This window comes from Eretmochelys imbricata, chromosome 9 (genome assembly GCF_965152235.1).
Source record: "Eretmochelys imbricata isolate rEreImb1 chromosome 9, rEreImb1.hap1, whole genome shotgun sequence".
Taxonomy (NCBI): domain Eukaryota; kingdom Metazoa; phylum Chordata; order Testudines; family Cheloniidae; genus Eretmochelys; species Eretmochelys imbricata.
In genome coordinates this window covers 91,005,640-91,024,630 of record NC_135580.1, presented here as the reverse complement: position 1 = coordinate 91,024,630, position 18,991 = coordinate 91,005,640, and the positions used below count along the sequence as shown (strand labels likewise).

Genomic DNA, 18,991 nt, shown 5'->3' with positions numbered 1-18,991 from the left:
ACTTCGCTGATCGAGATTCTTTACCTTTTTCTGGGCTTCTCTTCAAAGCATCAGCTTCTTGACTATCCACAGGAGAGGAAACTACATTTGAAGAGAAGAAAAAGTATTTGGTGTTTCTTTCACAGATTGAGTTTATACTGTGTTTCCCTTTATCAAAATTCCCTTCTTCAAGGATATTTAAGACACATGCTTGCTTGTATATTGAACTCAGTTGCGTCAAAGAAGCTATATGGATGCACCAAAGAGTAAGAGTTGCTAACCATACTGCAGAGCTAGCTAGAGACTGCAAAAGGAGCTAGAGTCAGCTGCATAGTCTCCGATTCTCCCCATTTCCCCTCTGCCCCCAGGTGTTCAACACTGGTGGAGGCTGGTGGAATGTTTACTGCAGATATTGTACTGCTGCTGTGGATTTAAACCTCTCACACACAGCTTATGAAGGAGAAAAGGGAAGTCAACTCCGAGGAAGAGAAATGACTGAGTTTCCTAAAGGCAATGTTCTGTATAGATCCCCAGCAATTTGGACCCGCCTCTTTTTGCATGGGACTTCAGAAATGGAGGAGGACGTTTCTGAAACCTCAAAAGACGCCTCAAGAAGATTATGGATTTAGATGTTAAACTCCCTGGGCCAGGGAGTCTTCCTTTGTTTCTGAGTATAGCGATAAGCGTACAGTCAGCAGTTAAAGAATAACCTAATAAAGATTAGGCTTCTGGTGTGCTGAGACTACTGCCTATCATGCTGACCAGTATTTTCTCATTGTTCTTGTGTTTTCCCATCTGTCTGTATCTACCTGCTGTCTCCTGTCTTAAGACTGTAAGCTCCTTGGGTCTTTTTGTTCTGTATGTTTCTACAGCACCCACCTCCATATCCCATGACTGGGGCTCCTAGATGCTATCATAATACAAATAAACACATGAAATAATAATTAAGCACTGGTTATTGTGGTATTCCACAGAATCTAGCCATTAACCAACTTTTCAGCCTGAGGCAACACATAGTGATACAGAAAAAATAACTCTGAGAAGAGAGTAGGTGGATATTTGTGGAGAACTTCTACACTGCCTTGTGGGATATATATGATCTTCAAGGGTGGGGCTTTTGTAAAAGATTCTTGTCATCGGGGGGTACATTTTACATAAGTATTCTTTGGGGCAGGAATTGTGTCTTCATAGGCATTAATACAGCACCTATTACAACAGGCCCCAGTTCTGATTAAGGCGTCTGAGCTCTACTGCAGTAGAGCTAATAGAATATCACTAATTCTTTGTACTAATCCAAGCATGCTGGGGCTTACCATTGAGTTGACTGAAATGAATCAGCTCTTCTTTTGAAAGATCATCACCTTTGGAAGGGCTTAGAGATTCCACTTCAGTAAAAGCTGCAGGAAAAATTAGTGCAATCAATTGAAAGCGGACATAGTTAGTGGTACCTGGGTCATCAACATACTGGAAAGGGCAACATAGTGACAGCCAAGAAACTTTCTTATTGTTTCTCAGTACTACATGAACTGAAGGAGGGGGCAGGGGAGAGAAAAAAAAGGAAACAACAGTAAAAAGAAAAGAACATAGAACATTTAGCACACTCTTCAAGTGCTTGGAGATGAAATTCCTCAGTACAAACCCTACTGCTGGACTAAGTTGTACTCAAAACTAATGGCACCAAAATGCTCAGCAAACAGCCATTAGTAAAGGTTTCTGAAAGAACATGGAAACACAAAACATTTTTAATTAATAATAAACAAACCGCACTGATTTAGGCCCTGATACTGTAACAGAATCAGTGCAGGTGGATCCCCACCAGAGTCAGCAGGGCTCCATACAGGTGCAGGCATCCACTCCTCTAGAGATCTGCAAACTTCAGTGGGTCTGCCTGTGCAGACCCATTTGCAGGTTCAGGGCTTAGTACTTTTTGGCTGAGGATTTCAAAGTGCTTTAGAAACATAAGTGAGGAAAACTCACTATCCCCCTGTGAGGTAAAGGGAATTGCCCAAGATCTGGCAGAGCTGGCGAAAGAAACCCAATTACTTGACTCCCAGACTGGTGGTTAAGCTCCCAAAACATCCCACCTTTCCTCAGAACATTTTCCACATTAAGGCCCAAATTTAGCAAAGCGCTTAAGCATGTTCTGAACTTTAAACACATGCTTTAACCCCACTGAAATTACGACAATTAATCACGGGCTTAAGTACTTTGCTGAACAGGGTCTTAGGAATGGGGTTTGCAACTCAGTGAAGTTAATGGAAAGACTCCCATCGATTTCTGTAGGCTTTGGATTAGGCCTTTAGTGAACAAATGTCTCTACAAAAAGGTGCATCTTTAGATGGAGACCTCCCTTCCTAGACTTCACCTGGGCTTTATCATTTGGATTAAGTACTGTTTCAAGTCCTATAGTCCTAAATCACCTCTAAAATCAAACCAGATTTTGCATGTTTCCATGTCATCTCCGTCCAGTTTTTCAAGGCAAAACACTGACAAGTCAATACAGAGCTAAGATGCAAATTTAGTAGCAAAATCAGTGTTTGAAAATAATAACGTGAGTCTTCTGAAGAGTGGCCAGAGTATAACAGAAACTCAGTGACAAGTGCTCTTTGATAGTTCAAACAACATATGGGTAAGTCTGTCCCTGTGAATAAAGCAGAAGTGCTCTAGGAACATACTAGCTCCTTCCTGGTCCAGTGGAATACACCACACTGGGTAAAGCAGACCCTGGGACTACAGCTGTGGGTCTGCACTGTGCACTTTGTCCTAGTTAAACAAGAAGGAACATGCAGGCCTGGAAAATCAAAGAATGAAAAAGAGGGATGGAAAGAGAGTAGTAGCCCAGAGAAAAACCCTCAAACACTACTACAAACTTACCTGGGGGAATGTGCAGCTTAAAAAGCAGCTTTAGTTTGTCAGTGAAACTTCCATTATACATGACATCTGTTAGCGGAGAAAGGCAAGACATTCCATTCAATTAGTTCAAAGCTTGGAGAAAAAACCCTACTAGCATGAACACAGAAACATGACTGAAGTTAGACATGTGAGAGGAGGCTGAAAGAAAGTACTATCCCATGCAGCTGAACTTGGGTTTGTCTATACTGTGAATTGAGTGATGTTTTACAACATGTTAACACATTTTAAACCTCCTCTTAGTAACTAGACAAAGAGTCATGTTTATTTAGCTACAGAATCCTTCCCAGTAATGGTTAAAATTGGAGGCATGGCAGCCAGAAATTTAGGCAGAGCTGAATGCACAGAACAATGTACTTGCCATATAAGGAAATCACATCACACAGTGCTGATGTTGTTTTTTTGATTTTTTGTTAAATATTTATTCCTACATAACAGCATTCTAGAATATCAGATGCAAAAAAAAAAAAATTTTAATGCAACATTAAGATTGCATTTAATTCACAGCTAAATTAATAAAAAGTCAGTAAAAATTATGTTAACTTGGCTGGGATGCATGTACTGTCTGTGTGATGATACATAGCATGCAAAGTATTTTTCATCAGTCAGACAGATTGTGCAATATGGACAAGTTAACGCTTTTCGAAACGTGAACTTCTGAACTTCCTAGTTTTCGGGAATTTCATACTTAAAGTTGCATTAATATAGACCAAGCATGGAAAATTTCAGCCCAATATTTCAGAAAAATTACTATCATGTGAAGTTAGAGGCTAACAGAAACTGCTTTGCCCACTTTATATATAGATAGCACAGCCAGAGAATGCGCTAATCATTTTAAACCGTTGTCAACCAGCGTACACAACTCCCACATCTGAAGTTATAAATATACTCTGTAAGCCAGGTGGCTCAATTTAGTCCATAGTTGGGCCTGATCCTGAAGATACTGAGCGCTCTCAGTTCCAATGGTTAACAAAGGAATTGAGGGAACCCAGCACCTCTCTGGATCAAGCCCCTTGTCAATACAGTGTATATATTCGATATTCTCATACCAAGTGCACAGACAAATTCTTTGAAGTTTATAAGGCAATCGGAGTTTTCGTCCAGCAATCTGAATGTCCATAGTGCAAGAGAGTCCCTGTTTGCACAATGTGCCCATGGACTCAAGAGGTGATAGAGGACCCTGAACTGCTGGCAGTCAATCCGATACTGGTCCAGATATGGCAGACTGGGGTCATGGTGTCTCAGGACTGGGCTATTTGCACTCCAGTAACAAGACAGAAAATGCTCCTTCTACAAAGAAAAGGCAAAGAGTTAAACCAGGAGAAAGGAAAATTCTGCTTGGGCAAAAAAAAATTTGAATTTGTTTCCAGTGTTATTTGAAGATGACATTGTAAAGTGTATATATTAAATCTTCTTTTTCATTGGGTTGGATCTGTGACGATTCCTTATTAGACCTGACCCTAAATACAGACATTTTGCAAATGTGGGCATTAAAGAAAAACAGCACGTTACCTTGAATAATTCATAAAGCTCTTCCAGATCACTAGGACTGAATTTTACATCCTGGGACACAACACGCAGCTAAAATAAATTAAAATAAAAAAATTAAATGGTGACTTTCCCCCTCTTTGCTCTACAGTCTTATTCCAATGCTCTCCAAGATTTTAGCTCACATTAAGAGGTTGTTTGAATTTTTCTACAGATTTTTTGCAGCTTACAATTAATTAGGGAATGAGTACAGAATCTCGACTGGAAATAAGTCAAGGACCACATATTAACCCAAAGAGGAAAGAATAAACTCAAATCACATTGCACGTGGGTGTTGATCTTACAATATAGAAACCATAAGCCAACTCTTATATACCAGATTATTTATACTAATGCAATATATGGCTTCATTCATAAGGAACAAATGGCACTTTCAGTACATGCAAACAAAGAGTTTATTTTTCATTACAGAGAATTAGGAATTCAAGTAAACAACTCCTTAATGTCAAGGACAGCTGCAAGACCAGCATCGGCATTCACAATATGTTAACCATACAAAATAAATACAACAGTTATGGTCTCAGTGCTCACAATAGGTTAGTGCAGCATTTACAGTGACCATTTACTATACAAAGAGATATTAGTCTGGTCTTATTGTTATTTACCAGAGGTCAGCCACTGAAGAAATAAGCAAGCAAAGGAAACCAACTGCATTTAATTTCAGACAGGGGAACTATGCAAAAATTAGGAGGTTAGTTAAACAGAAATTAAAAGATACAGTGACTAGAGTGAAATCCCTACAAGCTGCACGGACACTTTTCAAACACACCATAATAGAGGCTCAACTTAACTGTATACCCCAAATTAAAAAACACAGTAAAAGAACTAAAAAAGAGCCACCGTGGCTCAACAGCCATGTAAAAGAAGCAGTGAGAGATGAAAAGGCATCTTTTAAAAAGTGGAAGTCAAATGCTAGTGAGGTAAATAGAAAGGAGCATGAACACTGCCAAATTAAGTGTAAAAACGTAATAAGAAAAGCAAAAAAGGATTTTGAAGAACAGCTAGCCAAAAACTCAAAAGGTAATAACAAAATGTTTTTTAAGTACATCAGAAGCAGGAAGCCTGCTAAGCAACCAGTGGGGCCCCTGGACGATCGAGATACAAAAGGAGCACTTAAAGACGATAAAGTCATTGCGGAGAAACTAAATGAATTCTTTGCTTCAGTCTTCACGGCTGAGGATGTTAGGGAAGTTCCCAAACCTGAGCCATCTTTTGTAGGTGACAAATCTGAGGCATTCTCACAGATTGAAGTGTCACAAGAGGCGGTTTGGGGAATTAATTGAGAAACTTAACAGTAACAAGTCACCGGGATCAAAGGGCATTCACTCAAGAGTTCTGAAAGAACTCAAATGTGAAACTGCGGAACTATTAACTATGGTTTGTAACCTGTCCTTTAAATCAGCTACTGTACCCAATGACTGGAAGATAGATAATGTAACACCAATATTTAAGAAGGGCTCTAGAGGTGATTCCGGCAATTACAGACCGGGAAGTCTAACATCAGCACCGGGCAGATTAGTTGAAACAATAGTAAAGAATAAAATGGTCAGACACACAGAAGAACATAAATTGTTGGGCAAAAGTCAACATGGTTTCTGTAAAGGGAAATCATGTCCTACTAATCTATTAGAGTTCTCCGAAGGGGTCAACAAACATGTGGACAAGGGGGATAGTGGACTTAGATTTCCAGAAAGCCTTTGACAAGGTCCCTCACCAAAGGCTCTTATGTAAATTAAGTTGTTGTGGGATAAGTGGGAAGATCCTTTCATGGATTGAGAACTGGTTAAAAGACAGGGAACAAAGGGTAGGAATAAATGGTAAATGTTCAGAATGGAGAGGGGTAACTAGTGGTGTTCCCCAAGGGTCAGCCCTAGGACCAATCCTATTCAACCTATTCATAAATGATCTGGAGAAAGGGGTAAACAGTGAGGTGGCAAAGTTTGCAGATGACACTAAACTGCTCAAGATAGTTAAGACCAAAGCAGACTGTGAAGAACTTCAAAAAGATCTCAAAATATGAAGTGATTGGGCAACAAAATGGCAAATGAAATTTAATGTGGATGAATGTAAAGTAATGCACATTGGAAAAAATAACCCCAACTATACATACAATAGGATGGGGGCTAATTTAGCTACAACTAATCAGGAAAAAGATCTTGGAGTCATCGTGGATAGTTCTCTGAAGACGTTCACGAGTGTGCAGCGGCAGTCAAAAAAGCAAACGGGATGTTAGGAATCATTAAAAAAGGGATAGAGAATAAGTCGGAGAATATCTTATTGCCCTTATATAAATCCATGGTACGCCCACATCTTGAATACTGCGTACAGATGTGGTCTCCTCATCCCAAAAAAGATATACTGGCATTAGAAAAGGTTCAGAGAAGGGCAACTAAAATGATTAGGGGTTTGAAACGGGTCCCATATGAGGAGAGATTAAAGAGGCTAGGACTTTTCATCTTGGAAAAGAGGAGACTAAGGGGGGATATGATAGAGGTATATAAAATCATGAGTGGGGTGGAGAAAGTGAATAAGGAAAAGTTAGGTACTTATTCCCATAATATAAGAACTAGGGACCACCAAATGAAATTAATGGGCAGCAGGTTTAAAATAAATAAAAGGAAGTTGTTCTTCACTCAACACACATTCAACCTGTGGAACTCCTTGCCTGAGGAGTTGTGAAGGCTAGGAGTATAACAGGCTTTAAAAAAGACCTGGATAAATTCATGGAGGTTAAGTCCATTAATGGCTATTAGCCAGGATGGGTAAGGAATGGTGTCCCTAGCCTCTGTCTGTCAGAGGGCGGAGATGGATGGCAGGAAAGAGATCATTGATCATTACCTGTTAGGTTCACTCCCTCTGGGGCACCTGGTATTGGCCACTGTCGGCAGACAGGATACTGGGCTGGATGGACCTTTGGTCTGACCCAGTATGGCCATTCTTATGTTCTTATATAAGTACACATGTTAAAAAGTGATCCTTTTTATATTGCAATACAGTTATCCCCTCAGTGGTGTTTCATTGGTGGTTTATTGGTTATTAGTACTTTTCTCCATTTCTTCTTTGCAAAACAGAATGTACAATTAAGTTATTAATTGATTATTATTTTAGTGTTCAGCGTTTCATTGTGTCACTAAAGGCTTTTTACACTACCTTATGTTTTTAAGGGAAGTGCACTAACAATTTAACAGCAGCACACAGAAATACAGGTCAGCCCGTTCTGATCAGTGCAGAGAATCACAGAATGTAGTGCAGAGTCCTTGGAAGCCTACAGTGTTACCAATAACTAGAGCAGCAGCTCACATTGTGATTTTCACATTCAAAACATCTTGGACCAAAACCCCCATTTACTACAAACACCTATCACAGAGGGATTTCAGCCTTCAAGGAGTTATTCAGTCATCCGTGGATATTCTAGGTCATACTCATTCATTCGTTTGCATCTTCCAAAGGGGAGGAAGTCCGTCAGAGGAAAGGCAACAAATGCTATTGCACATGGTTCACAGCTTCTGTCCTTTCAGTTCACTTACCACATTCTGTTTTGTAGTAACTTCTAGGGTCTGGATCACATACAGCCTGTTCCTGCAGCGCATGCTCTCAACATCCTCATATCGAATATCACCATATTTCTAGGGAAAAAAACCCAAACTTTGTGAAATTGAATTTCAGCTACTTCCAGCCACAGAGCCGCTTATATACGTGGATATTTTTGCTTTTCCCGCCACTAAAAATAGCAGCAGGACCAGCCATATTGATACAAACCAAGCCTGTGCTCTGGAAACTCACTGATGAATGAAGGTATATCTACACTACAACTAGCCACATGCGGCTGGCCCATGCCAGCTGACTGGGCTCGCGAGGCTCGGGTTGTGGAATTGTTTCACTGCTGTGTAGGCTTCCAGGCTTGGGCTGAAGTCTGGTCTCTAGGGCCCTGGGAGGGTCCCAGCACTTGGTCTCCAGCCCAGGCCCGGAAGTCTACACAGCAGTGACCCAACACTGCAGCCTGGGCCCCATGAGCCCACGCTGGCTGGCACTGGCCGCTGCAGGTTTTGCTTTGCTGTGTAGACGTACTCTAAGAGACGGAGGGCAGGACTGTCCTTTTCTCTACACACCAGCACAGGGGATTAAGGGGGTGTAAGGTGCCCCCTTACCCGCCCTGCAAGGGGGTGGGTCCTTGCATGTGTGGGGAGGGGGAGGAAGAAGTCATCTCTGATGAGGTGTTACACCCCTCCCACATAAGTGAGGAGGCAGGGGTGGGTGACGAGCAATCCTCCACATGCTGGCCAGCATGGTTGAACTGATGATGGAAGACCAGTAGTAGATTACGTCCTTCCTGGAGCAAAAGAGGAATCAGGGAGGGAATTTCAACTCAGTCACAACAAGGTCCCTGGTCTGTTCCTCTGGCAGGGCTGCAATTCAATGCCCTTCATTAGGGGTAGATTGTAAATTTACAATCTAATCCTGAATAGATGCAATACATTAAGAACTACAGACTCTTCCATGTACAAACTAAAAATTGCTTCTTTAGGATTTAGCCTGAAAAGGAACGAACCTGGGAGTCCACGCCATAAAAGGACACAAACAAAACATGGCTCTCACACAGCATTTTGCATCTTCAGACATAGCCTCGCTCATTTTCACAACACCCAGTAGAGGCAATAACCACCGAGGCATATTTTCTAGCCCCTTAATCAGAGTTAGTCATTAGAACTGGCTGCAGTATGACAATTCCCTTTTGCAGCAACTTTCAAGGTTTCGAAATCTGGGTTCGTTCCACTTTGGAACAAAACCACAAACTTCTGTGGAAACAATATTGTGTTGAAATAGGCTCTTTCATCAGGAGTGTGGGAGGGGAGACCCTCACCCTCTGCAGCCCGCTGGTTAGGACATTGGACCAAGATGTCGGAGACTCCAGTTCAAGTCCTTATTCTGCTGGATTGGGAGTGATCTGGAATACAAAACTCAGCTCTGAATGAGGTAAAGCAGGGAGTAGAAACCTGGATCTCCCGGTCTCCTACATCCCAGGCTGGTACCCTAATCACTAGACTATAGCAAGCCTCAGTCTCTCTTTCTGGTCCTTCTTGGCAAAAACTTCACTGGAACACTTTTGTGAAGCAGCATATTTTGATGAAATTTCATTTGGTCAAAAGCATTGCACCTAGCTCTACTAGTGATTCTTTACACAGAGAGTATTCCCACTGACTTCTATGGCGCTGCGCTCTATGAGCAAGACAGGCAGTCAGGCCTGTAACAATTTGCACCTCTGGTGCTGTCCTTCCAAGGATCTCAAAAATGCTTTACAAACATTAATAAATGTTACCTCTGCTCACCGGAGAAAGTTGAAACTAGACCGATATCTCCATTTCTCAGGAAGGGAAAACTGAAGCATAGATACATTATGCGATTAGTTCAAGAGTCAGAATTAGAAGTAGAATCCTAGCTCCTAGCCCTGTGCTCAGACCACAAACCCATGCCTCTCTTCCTAACAGGAATCGAAAGACTCTGAATTTTATTCTAGCCTTCTCCACAAATTATACCACGAGCAGCTAGCTCCACATCCAAGCTAGTGCATTTCTTCAGAAGCTGCTCTTCAGCACAAAACACTCCACCTTGCTCTCCAATACCCTCATTAAAAAAATATGCTCTAGGCCTTTCACTGGCACAATAACCAGAACTGGAGTCAGAAAGGGTGTCTCAGATCCATGGAAAGAAACAGGGAAAGAGAGAATGTGGATTACTCTTTTCTCTCGTACAGTCTTTCACCATAGATGGGCTCAGCAGAAATTGAAAACAAAAAAAGTGCTTCAAAGCAGAGATTACAGCTTAGTTCCAAATCATCCCAAGGAAGGAAATGCCTCATACAAAATCTGTGCTAGCAAGAAGAGAAAACAGAAGCTAAGTCAATTTCCTTCCCAATCCAGAGAGCCACAGACCAGGAGAAGTTGAAGAAACCAAACCTCATACAGGGAGGGGGAAGAGGAAGTGGTAAAAACCTAAATAGCAGATCATGGTCAATTCTGATTTGGGTACTTCCTCCCCACCAATGTCTATTTCACTGCTGTTCCAAAATACAGAGCATAGGCAACTCCTTAAATTGGCAGCTGAGAGCAGAATGTCAATTTCCACCACCTCTCGCAATCCGCAGAAGTCAGAGTCTTGCATTTGTGAGTTTCTGCCTCTGCCAATTTGCCATTTGACACAAATAATGACTTGGGGGATGCTAGCCCAACTGACTGCTTTGCCTGCCATGTGCCTAGAGGACTCCACTCCCCAGGACTGCCAGCCCAATACATTTCAAGTACAATAAAAAGAAGTACCATAGCCTAGGAAATAAGCTTGGACAAAGCTCAGGGGACAGTCCAGCACTGAGAGGGACTGGACTAGTGATCTGAGTGGTCTGCTGTTTCTCCAGCTTCTATGATTTTGTAACTACTTCAGCTGATGCAAAACCACAATTTTTAAAAAGGGCAAACAAGAAAATGCAAATACATGACACAAAACATAATACACAAAAGAATACACACTTCGTTTGACTCTCTGATCAGGTCAGTTATGTCCACTTTTGGGTGGTAACTCTTTGTATCGTTCAGGTTTGAAGCCTGCTGCACAGCTTGAGGCAACGGACTGTCCTTGTTAGTGACGCTGTCGAAAAATCTGCACAAAAGTGACACAGACATAACGTTAGTGAGATCCAACTGTCAAAGCGAAGTGAAACCGACAACATCTCTGAGTCTAGAAAAGAGTGGATGGAGAGGGAGCACTTGAAAGAGAACACCTGTCTGGGGGCAAGCAAAGGCTGGGTTATTTACGTGGGAAAGGAGGACTAAGATTATGGTGAATTGGGACCCTAGTCAGTCTTATTTAACCCACAGGCCTCTGCTAAATTGGGTCCTGATCTGCATGCATTCATAATTTACACATATCCTCAATAAACATTCATGGACAAGGGTAACCATAATCTACAGAGAAACAACTCCATAGAGCAATCATTTCCTATTTGCTGCAAATTACCGTGAGCCCCTTTAAAATGTATTGGACTGCTGCAGGCTGGAGAAATTGTGCAAAAAAAGACCCGTTACAGCTAGGCAAAATTTTAGAAGCTGCAGTTCAAAACAAGTTACAATGTTTGTTGTTTATCTTTAAATGACAGTTAAGCCAGCATAACAGCAGAGTTTGGTTCCAGTTGAACTATGTATGGATATTGAGGAAGAAGGGATTTCACATTGAGCTTGTGAGTTAAAAACCAAACTCCAACCCGTTCTTTATGCGTAAGCTTCAATAAACATAAGCTGTAAAACTGTCCTTCGGTTACGAGTTTAATTTAGGTGTTAAGAATTTAAATGAGCATAGTTCGGTTCTGAAGTGACTGTTAGCCTATATGGTTTGTTATAACAATAATTAAATTCTCCTTGCTAAAACAGTCAATGGTTTCTAACACCATTTAAACATATAATATGCTAAAGCTCTGGCTGAAACCATCAAAAGTCAGGACATTCATAACCATAAGTCTCCCTGCCATTGCTGTACACTAAATAGGTCTCATTTTTCACATGGTACAGCGTGTGCACTGTTTTACTACTCTGAGGCACACTGACAGAGAAGGATGTCAGCTAGGATATCTGAATTTAGGAAGATGTTCCTGCCTACAGTGTGTCAGATAAGAATGCATTTAAACATGCATATTTAGTGACATAAATACAATACAGAGCAATAGGGCAATTATCTTGCCTTGATTGTTTTCCAGGTAAAGATTTTTTTTGCCCCGTTTGAAATATTAACTCTTAACTATGGAGGAGCCCGTAGGCATTGTTATAAGAACATAATTAAAGGGTCATATTGTTACTAACCTGATGTCTGAATTATCTGAGACACTTTAGTATTCTCTGGGTTGCTTGGATGTTGAGAAAAGACAGGTCTGGAGGGTGTTATAAATGCTCAAGTGTAGGTTTTGTATCCATTTTAAACAGGACAAAGTGCTTATGGTTTTAGAAGAGGAACAACTAAAGCTGAACGAACGAGGAGTCCTTGTGGCACCTTAGAGACTAACAAATTTATTTGGGCATAAGCTTTCGTGGGCTAGAACCCACTTCATCAGACATACTTGGATTGACTTACCATGATGTCTTCACCACGGTGAGTCGACTGCTGCCGCTCCCCCGTCAACTCCACCTGTGCCTCTCGCGGCGGCGGACTACAGGAGTCAACGGGAGAGCGCTTGGGGGTCAATTTTAATCGCTGCTCACCGATCCAGCAGGTAGTGTAGATATACCCTAAGGTCCCACAAGGACTCCTCATTGTTTTTGCTGACACAGACTAACATGGCTACCACTCTGAAACTAAGGCTGAGATTTTCAAAGGATCCTAAGGGAGTTGAGCACACAAATCCCATTGGATTTCAGTGTGAGCTGAAGACTTAACTCCCTTGGCTCCTTTGAAATTCCCAGCCTAATGACTTCTCAGCCATTTTCTAAGAGGCAAATCTACCTGTAACTACATATCTTTCTGAGTTGCATTTATAAATGATGAACACACCGATACCTGTTTAGAACAGTCACTGCCTCTGCATCATCCTTACACGTAAGCAGCTTGTCCATGTTGTAGTCCAGTACTGCCAGACCCAGCTGCAAGATTGCCTTTATCCCATCGTAGAAGAAACAGTCCACCACACTGACTGCACTTTCAATGGGCAGCACGCTGATAAAGAGGGTAAGAAACCAGGAGAGAGAGACAGACGAGAAGAATGTCATGTCTGTCATGTAGTCCGTCAGCTGAGACAGGTGATCCCTGATAAGTTCCTCAAACACTGCCTGATCCACCAAGGCCCCTGCAGGAGGACAACGAAACAGCCACCCAAATTGTAATATAGGAAGTAAAGCAGCAGACATTTCCAGGAATCAGGCTCACACACAACCATACCTTCGTTATAAAATAGGTCAAGCTGTTGCCATGGCATGACATAAGGAATAACATGAACAGGTCTGGGTGAGTGGCTATACCAAACACCTGCATGACCCGAGTATGTTAGGAGCCATCAAGACAACATGTGGGTATCTAGCATGACTGCACACTAAGTAGTATGTTATTGCTTTTGATAGTACATAGTCAGCTCCATTGCTCCTCCCGTGTAGTCAGTGTCCCTTGTTTGCAACAAGAGAGAGAAAACCCTAAAAAAAAAAACAACAACAGAAACCACCCACGAAACATTGGCCAGCAGAATCAGGGAACAGTATAGGACCTGGAAATATTTTTAATTAAATGTTTTTTATTAAAACTGACTAGCTTTTCAAGTTAATAGTGTGCCTTTAATATACAAATCCAGGATAACGGTAATATGGTACAAGTTACAGTATTTCTTGAATAGTTTCTCTCTACAGCAATAGCCCAGGAATAAAAAGCTACATTAATTCCTGCACAAACAGGAACATTCCTCTTTATTTTCAACTCTTCTTTCTAAACTACAACAGTGAACTAAATCCATCATTTTTTTCCCCCATCCAAACTTTAGCTAGTTCTTCACTTCTGTTTCAAGATGTGATTGATACATTTATTTTTAAAAAACTGATAGACGACAGAAAGATATTACCAATGATTCGACGATTGAAATAATCTGGTAACATTCTTTCACACACAGCAACCAATAGCCAGAAAGCTTCTTCTTCTTTAGCGTAAAGTAGCAGCACGGATGTCAAAATATTCATTGCCTACAACATTCAATCAAGGCAAGAGGTGTTGGCAAGGAAAGACTGTGAGAGCATGCAGTGCATTTCAGGTTTGCTGCATGTTATAATTATATATATTTGTAAAGCACAGTTTACATTGCATCATTTTAAAGCTCAGTTGGGGTGAGCTGCAACTATATCCTGAACCAGACTTCTGCTGCACCACAGTTAAAATGCCTAGTATACCATTTAAGCTATCTAAGGTAGATTTATAATGTCAGCCTAGCATAAATCCAAGATTTACAGCAGATAAAATAATGTCATAGGCACGGGCAGAACTTGGTGACAAACCCTATATAAAAGTCAGTGTTGTATAATGTTTTGAAATTTATACCACAAGTAAACCACTGAAGCAAGAAATCCCCAGGGATTTATGTGACGAGTTTATGAGGTGTGGCATCACTATACTGGTTCCATATATTAGTGTTATGGATGTTTAGAAGACCCATACACATGATCTCAAGAGCATTCTACCTGACAGTATCCAATCTTGGGATTCCTGTACGCATAGGCTGTAAGAACTCTCCTGAGTGCAGAAATACCAGTGTCGCTCTGAAAGGCTGGATGCTCAGGCAGGGAGCGACGCAAATCTCGTTCAATTTCATCAGTAGCCAAAGTGCATGTTCCTAGGGACTTTTCCACCAGTTCAGTGTAATAACCGGGGTTTGTAGCCATGTCATTAACGGCACCTGCCAATATATTTTATTGCACAGCATTAGAAGACAGAAATAGTGGAATATCTAAATTATTCTTTGCAATATGTATAATAGCTTTTAGTATTTACTGAAGTTTATGGCTTATGATGGAGGCTTGGGGGCCAATTCCCCAGGCCATTACTCTAGTATTATATCAGAGTAACACTTTTGAAATCAATAGGGTTACACTGGCTTTACAGGAGTAGCAAAGTAGAAAACTAGGCTCAAGGTAGTTAAGGTTGTAGGTTATTTCTATTATATATCAGATTTTGACCCTGACCTCTCTCTTGATTTCCACAAAAAAGTCCCCATTCCATCTGTAATTTTACAAATGTTTTCTGATAGAGTCAATATTTTTCTTCCTCTGCAAAGTTGGTAGTGGACTGGCCAAGCCATTTATGAGACACACATTTTCAAAAAGTACTTCACATTTGGATCATTCTAAAATTTTCACGCCATCACATACCATAGGTGCTCAGATACAAAACTGATGAGTGAAGAATAAATGTACAGCTAGATACTTCAACAACAGTTAGCAACTATAAAGAAAAGGAGTACTTTTGGCACCTTAGAGACTAACAAATTTATTTGAGCATAAGCTTTCGTGAGCTACAGCTCACTTCATCGGATGAAGTGAGCTGTAGCTCACGAAAGCTTATGCTCAAATAAATTTGTTAGTCTCTAAGGTGCCAAAAGTACTCCTTTTCTTTTTGCAAATACAGACTAACACGGCTGCTACTCTGAAACCTGTCAGTTAGCAACTATAAATCTCTTGCATTCACAACTACTCAGCATGAGCTAAAACATGCTAGATAATTTTACAAGTAATTTGTAGTCATAAACTGAATCTCTAGAAGAGTTGCAAAATCACCTCTGATATTGGGGTAAATAGTCTTGTGGTCAAGGCACTGGATGGAAGGTCAGACAGATCTGTACTCAATTCCTGGCTCTGCCACAGACTTCTTATGCAACTTTGAGCAAGTGATTTGGGTGACTGTCTCATGCACTGAAGTCAATGGGAGCTGCAGGAGCTCAGGGCCTCTAAAAATCAGTGACTTAATCGCTCCAGGCTTCAGTTCCCCATCTGTATAACACAGATTATAATACTTCCCTATTCTGTAAGTGTGCTGCTGGGATAAGTTAATTAGTGTTTGTGAGGCATTCTAATACAGGTATTACACCACAGGGATGAAGGCCATAAAAGTACCTTTGTAACTTTCACAAGAGATCATGTGCATCTTTATAAACACTGCAAGTGAAGCACATGATGTCTGTAAGCTCTGTACTTTGGTTCAAGGGGCCTAGTCTAGAAAACAGTTGCAAAGATGGGGAAAATTCTCTGCTACAGAAACTTTATTGGTTTGTAAAGCTGCCATCCCTGACAAAAGATTTAAAACCGGTTTAGCAAATATGTTTTTCCTGCTATGTGAGGACACAGTCTTAAAGGGTACATCTACACTGTATCTGGGAGCGAGTGTCCCAGCCCGGGTAGACAGACTCATGCTAGCAAAACTCAAGCTAGTGCACTAAAAATAGTAATGTGGACATTTCACTTGGGCAGAAGCTCAGGCTCTCAAACCCACCCTACCCGATAGGCACCAGAACCCAAGCTCCAGACCAAGCCAGAATGTCCACACTGCTGTTTTTAGTATGCTATCTTGAGCCCTGCTAGCGAGAATCTGTCCACCCAGGCTCCCAGTTGCAGTACATACATACACAGAGAGGCTTTTCCAACTTAACTGTCCCCTTGAACTTTAAGGATATAGCATGTACCTTATCACCAAGGAAACAAACATTTTTAGGACAATTTTAAAAGCAGTTCGAGTCTGCAGCTCTGATTTCAGACTACAGATTTGGTTTGGTTTAAATTCCCTGCATAAAAGCAAGATCCTTATCTATTTCTGGCAGAGAACAGCACTTTCTGAAGCAGTCTGTTTGATCATTGACTAGAATATTTCTGTAGTACAACTCCGTAAAATTAATTCATGCTAATTACTATTCAATACCTGAGAAGAGCAGCCAGAGCTCTCCTCGTAAGGTCTCTGGGATCCCTCTTAAAACTAGATCTCGAGTCTTCTTTGTCCGAAACATGCTAACGCCACGTCCACACTCTACAAAGAGGATATTCCAGGACTGCTCTTTCATTTTTTCTTTCAACTATCAAAACAAAAACAAACGCCCATTAAGCATAATGAAAAAGTCTGCTCACACATTAAGAAGTATAAGGTTAAATTTTGCTCTCAGTATTACTGATATGAATTGGGAGTGACAGAACTGATATCAGTGGTGTTACTCTGGATTTACACTAGTGTAAATGGAAACAGAATCTGACCTACTGAATACAGAGTAACTTTATGTAGACTTTTTCACCCCCTTAAAATCTTTGGTCTATATTGTCTGATATTGCAAAAAGTTTATAAAATCAACATGCAGATAGCCCAGCCTGTTTCTTCATCTTTAACACTGTATCAATAAAGTCCACATAATTCTCAAATGTACAGGAAGTGGTACAGTTCCAGAAAGGATTAACAGTGCAAGGGAACAACACAGCTAACCAGTGTGTATGACAATGCAGACAGGTGCTGTGAAAGCCTGCCCACAAAGTTCTCCAAACGCTCCAAAAAGCATTGTCAACACAACACGTAGGCCACCACTGCCATTCCAATGCTGGACTTCAGAATGGACTAAATTGTGGTGGTGGTGTTGTGATGTTCACAAGGGACTAGAATGAGACCAACAAACCTGTGAGATTCTGTACTTGGTCTCCAGAGGCACAAATCTAGTTTATTAACCTACTGTGTACTTCCTTAGCCCCTTTTAAAATTAATTTTAGCCCATTAAATCAGCTGTTTGGATATTTTTACAAAATAAAGCAAGCTCTCCTATAGTCTATTCATTTTCTGTCCTGATGGAAGCGGCTAAGTCAAAGCTGTCAGAATAGAACAGCTAAGAACAAGCAGAATCTTAAAGGCTATGGTTATAAAGTAACTATGCACTGGCTGCTGTTGCATGTTTCAGGTAGATTTTGGTAGAAAGCACCATCTGTTTTGCTTCATGTGTCAGGAATGTCCTAAGGGTAAGACTTTGTTGATTTCAACAGAAACTGATGGACAAGAACAACAGAAATGTGTAGCAGAGGATCAGAATCCAAAGGATTAAATAGCAGGGCTAATTAAGAAACATGATAAATTATATCAAAGGTGTTTCTCATTTTAAAATAATCCTTTTAGAAATAAATAGTTCTTTCTAGCATTTTTGTAAATAAAAATCTTTACAAGGGTATTTAACACACCCCCTGGCTGGGCAGTCACAGCTTGATGTAGTGGGTGACCTATTTACCTCATTAGGATACCTCCTGCAACATTTTCTCATACTTGCAATGTAATAACATAGGAAGACAGAATGTCCCTTTTAAAGGCCATACCCAGTACAGACACTGTGACTATGTGATCATGGGCCCACATCTTCCCATTTGACATTGCTATACCAACAACCTGCTTGGTGCTTGATCCTTCACCATTCAAATCAAAGGGAAGCTTTTCATTGACTCATATGAGAGCAAGATCAAGCCCTTAAGCGCCAGCAGTGCAGCCAACAACTTGGGTCCCCACTCATGCTCTTGTGGGGCCTAGCAAACTCAAAATTCTCAGCATTGCCCAACTTCTTTCTTGGCAATGACAGAGATGGGGCCCTCTCTCCAACAACTCTCTGGCAGATTAGCCTTTGCAAATTTTAAGGCTGGCCTTGGCTACAACTCTATGATGTCATGAACAAAGCAAGACAAACTGGAGAAATTTAGCTCAGCTCAATTAATTTTGGACCATCCCACACTAATGACACTGGTGGACGCTCTCAGTGGTGCTGAGCGGCTTTAAACTCCTATTGGGTGCGGCACTGTACCTTACAATATTGAAAATTTAAGTTTCAAAAGAATTATCTAATTATGGTGTTGCTCCTATTGAAATCAGTGTCACACTCCCATTTATTACAATGAGAGTAAGTCTGTACCTTCCATGTTAATTCAAGGATTGCCATCCTGCAGCCAGAAGACTTTGTACATGAGACTGCTGCTAACATATAGTATTCTCTAATGATGATCAAACATGCTGGATTTTAACAAAGAAGAACAAGCATTTTCAGTAG

At 40.9% G+C, this 18,991-nt stretch overlaps 1 protein-coding gene across 2 annotated transcripts in view; it reads right to left on the bottom strand.

Moving 5' to 3' along the window:
• Positions 1-18,991, bottom strand: part of TBC1D8B (TBC1 domain family member 8B) — a 70,845-nt gene that overhangs the window by 11,858 nt on the left and 39,996 nt on the right. For both annotated transcript variants that reach the window (XM_077825788.1, XM_077825789.1), the window contains exons 9-19: positions 16,855-17,005; positions 14,628-14,842; positions 14,018-14,135; positions 12,973-13,258; positions 10,959-11,088; positions 7,965-8,063; positions 4,402-4,470; positions 3,939-4,179; positions 2,854-2,919; positions 1,293-1,376; positions 25-81 (exon numbers count right to left, since the gene is read on the bottom strand). In XM_077825788.1, coding sequence (XP_077681914.1) covers positions 25-81; positions 1,293-1,376; positions 2,854-2,919; positions 3,939-4,179; positions 4,402-4,470; positions 7,965-8,063; positions 10,959-11,088; positions 12,973-13,258; positions 14,018-14,135; positions 14,628-14,842; positions 16,855-17,005 — 1,516 coding nt within the window. The remainder of the gene's footprint in view (positions 1-24; positions 82-1,292; positions 1,377-2,853; positions 2,920-3,938; positions 4,180-4,401; positions 4,471-7,964; positions 8,064-10,958; positions 11,089-12,972; positions 13,259-14,017; positions 14,136-14,627; positions 14,843-16,854; positions 17,006-18,991) is intronic.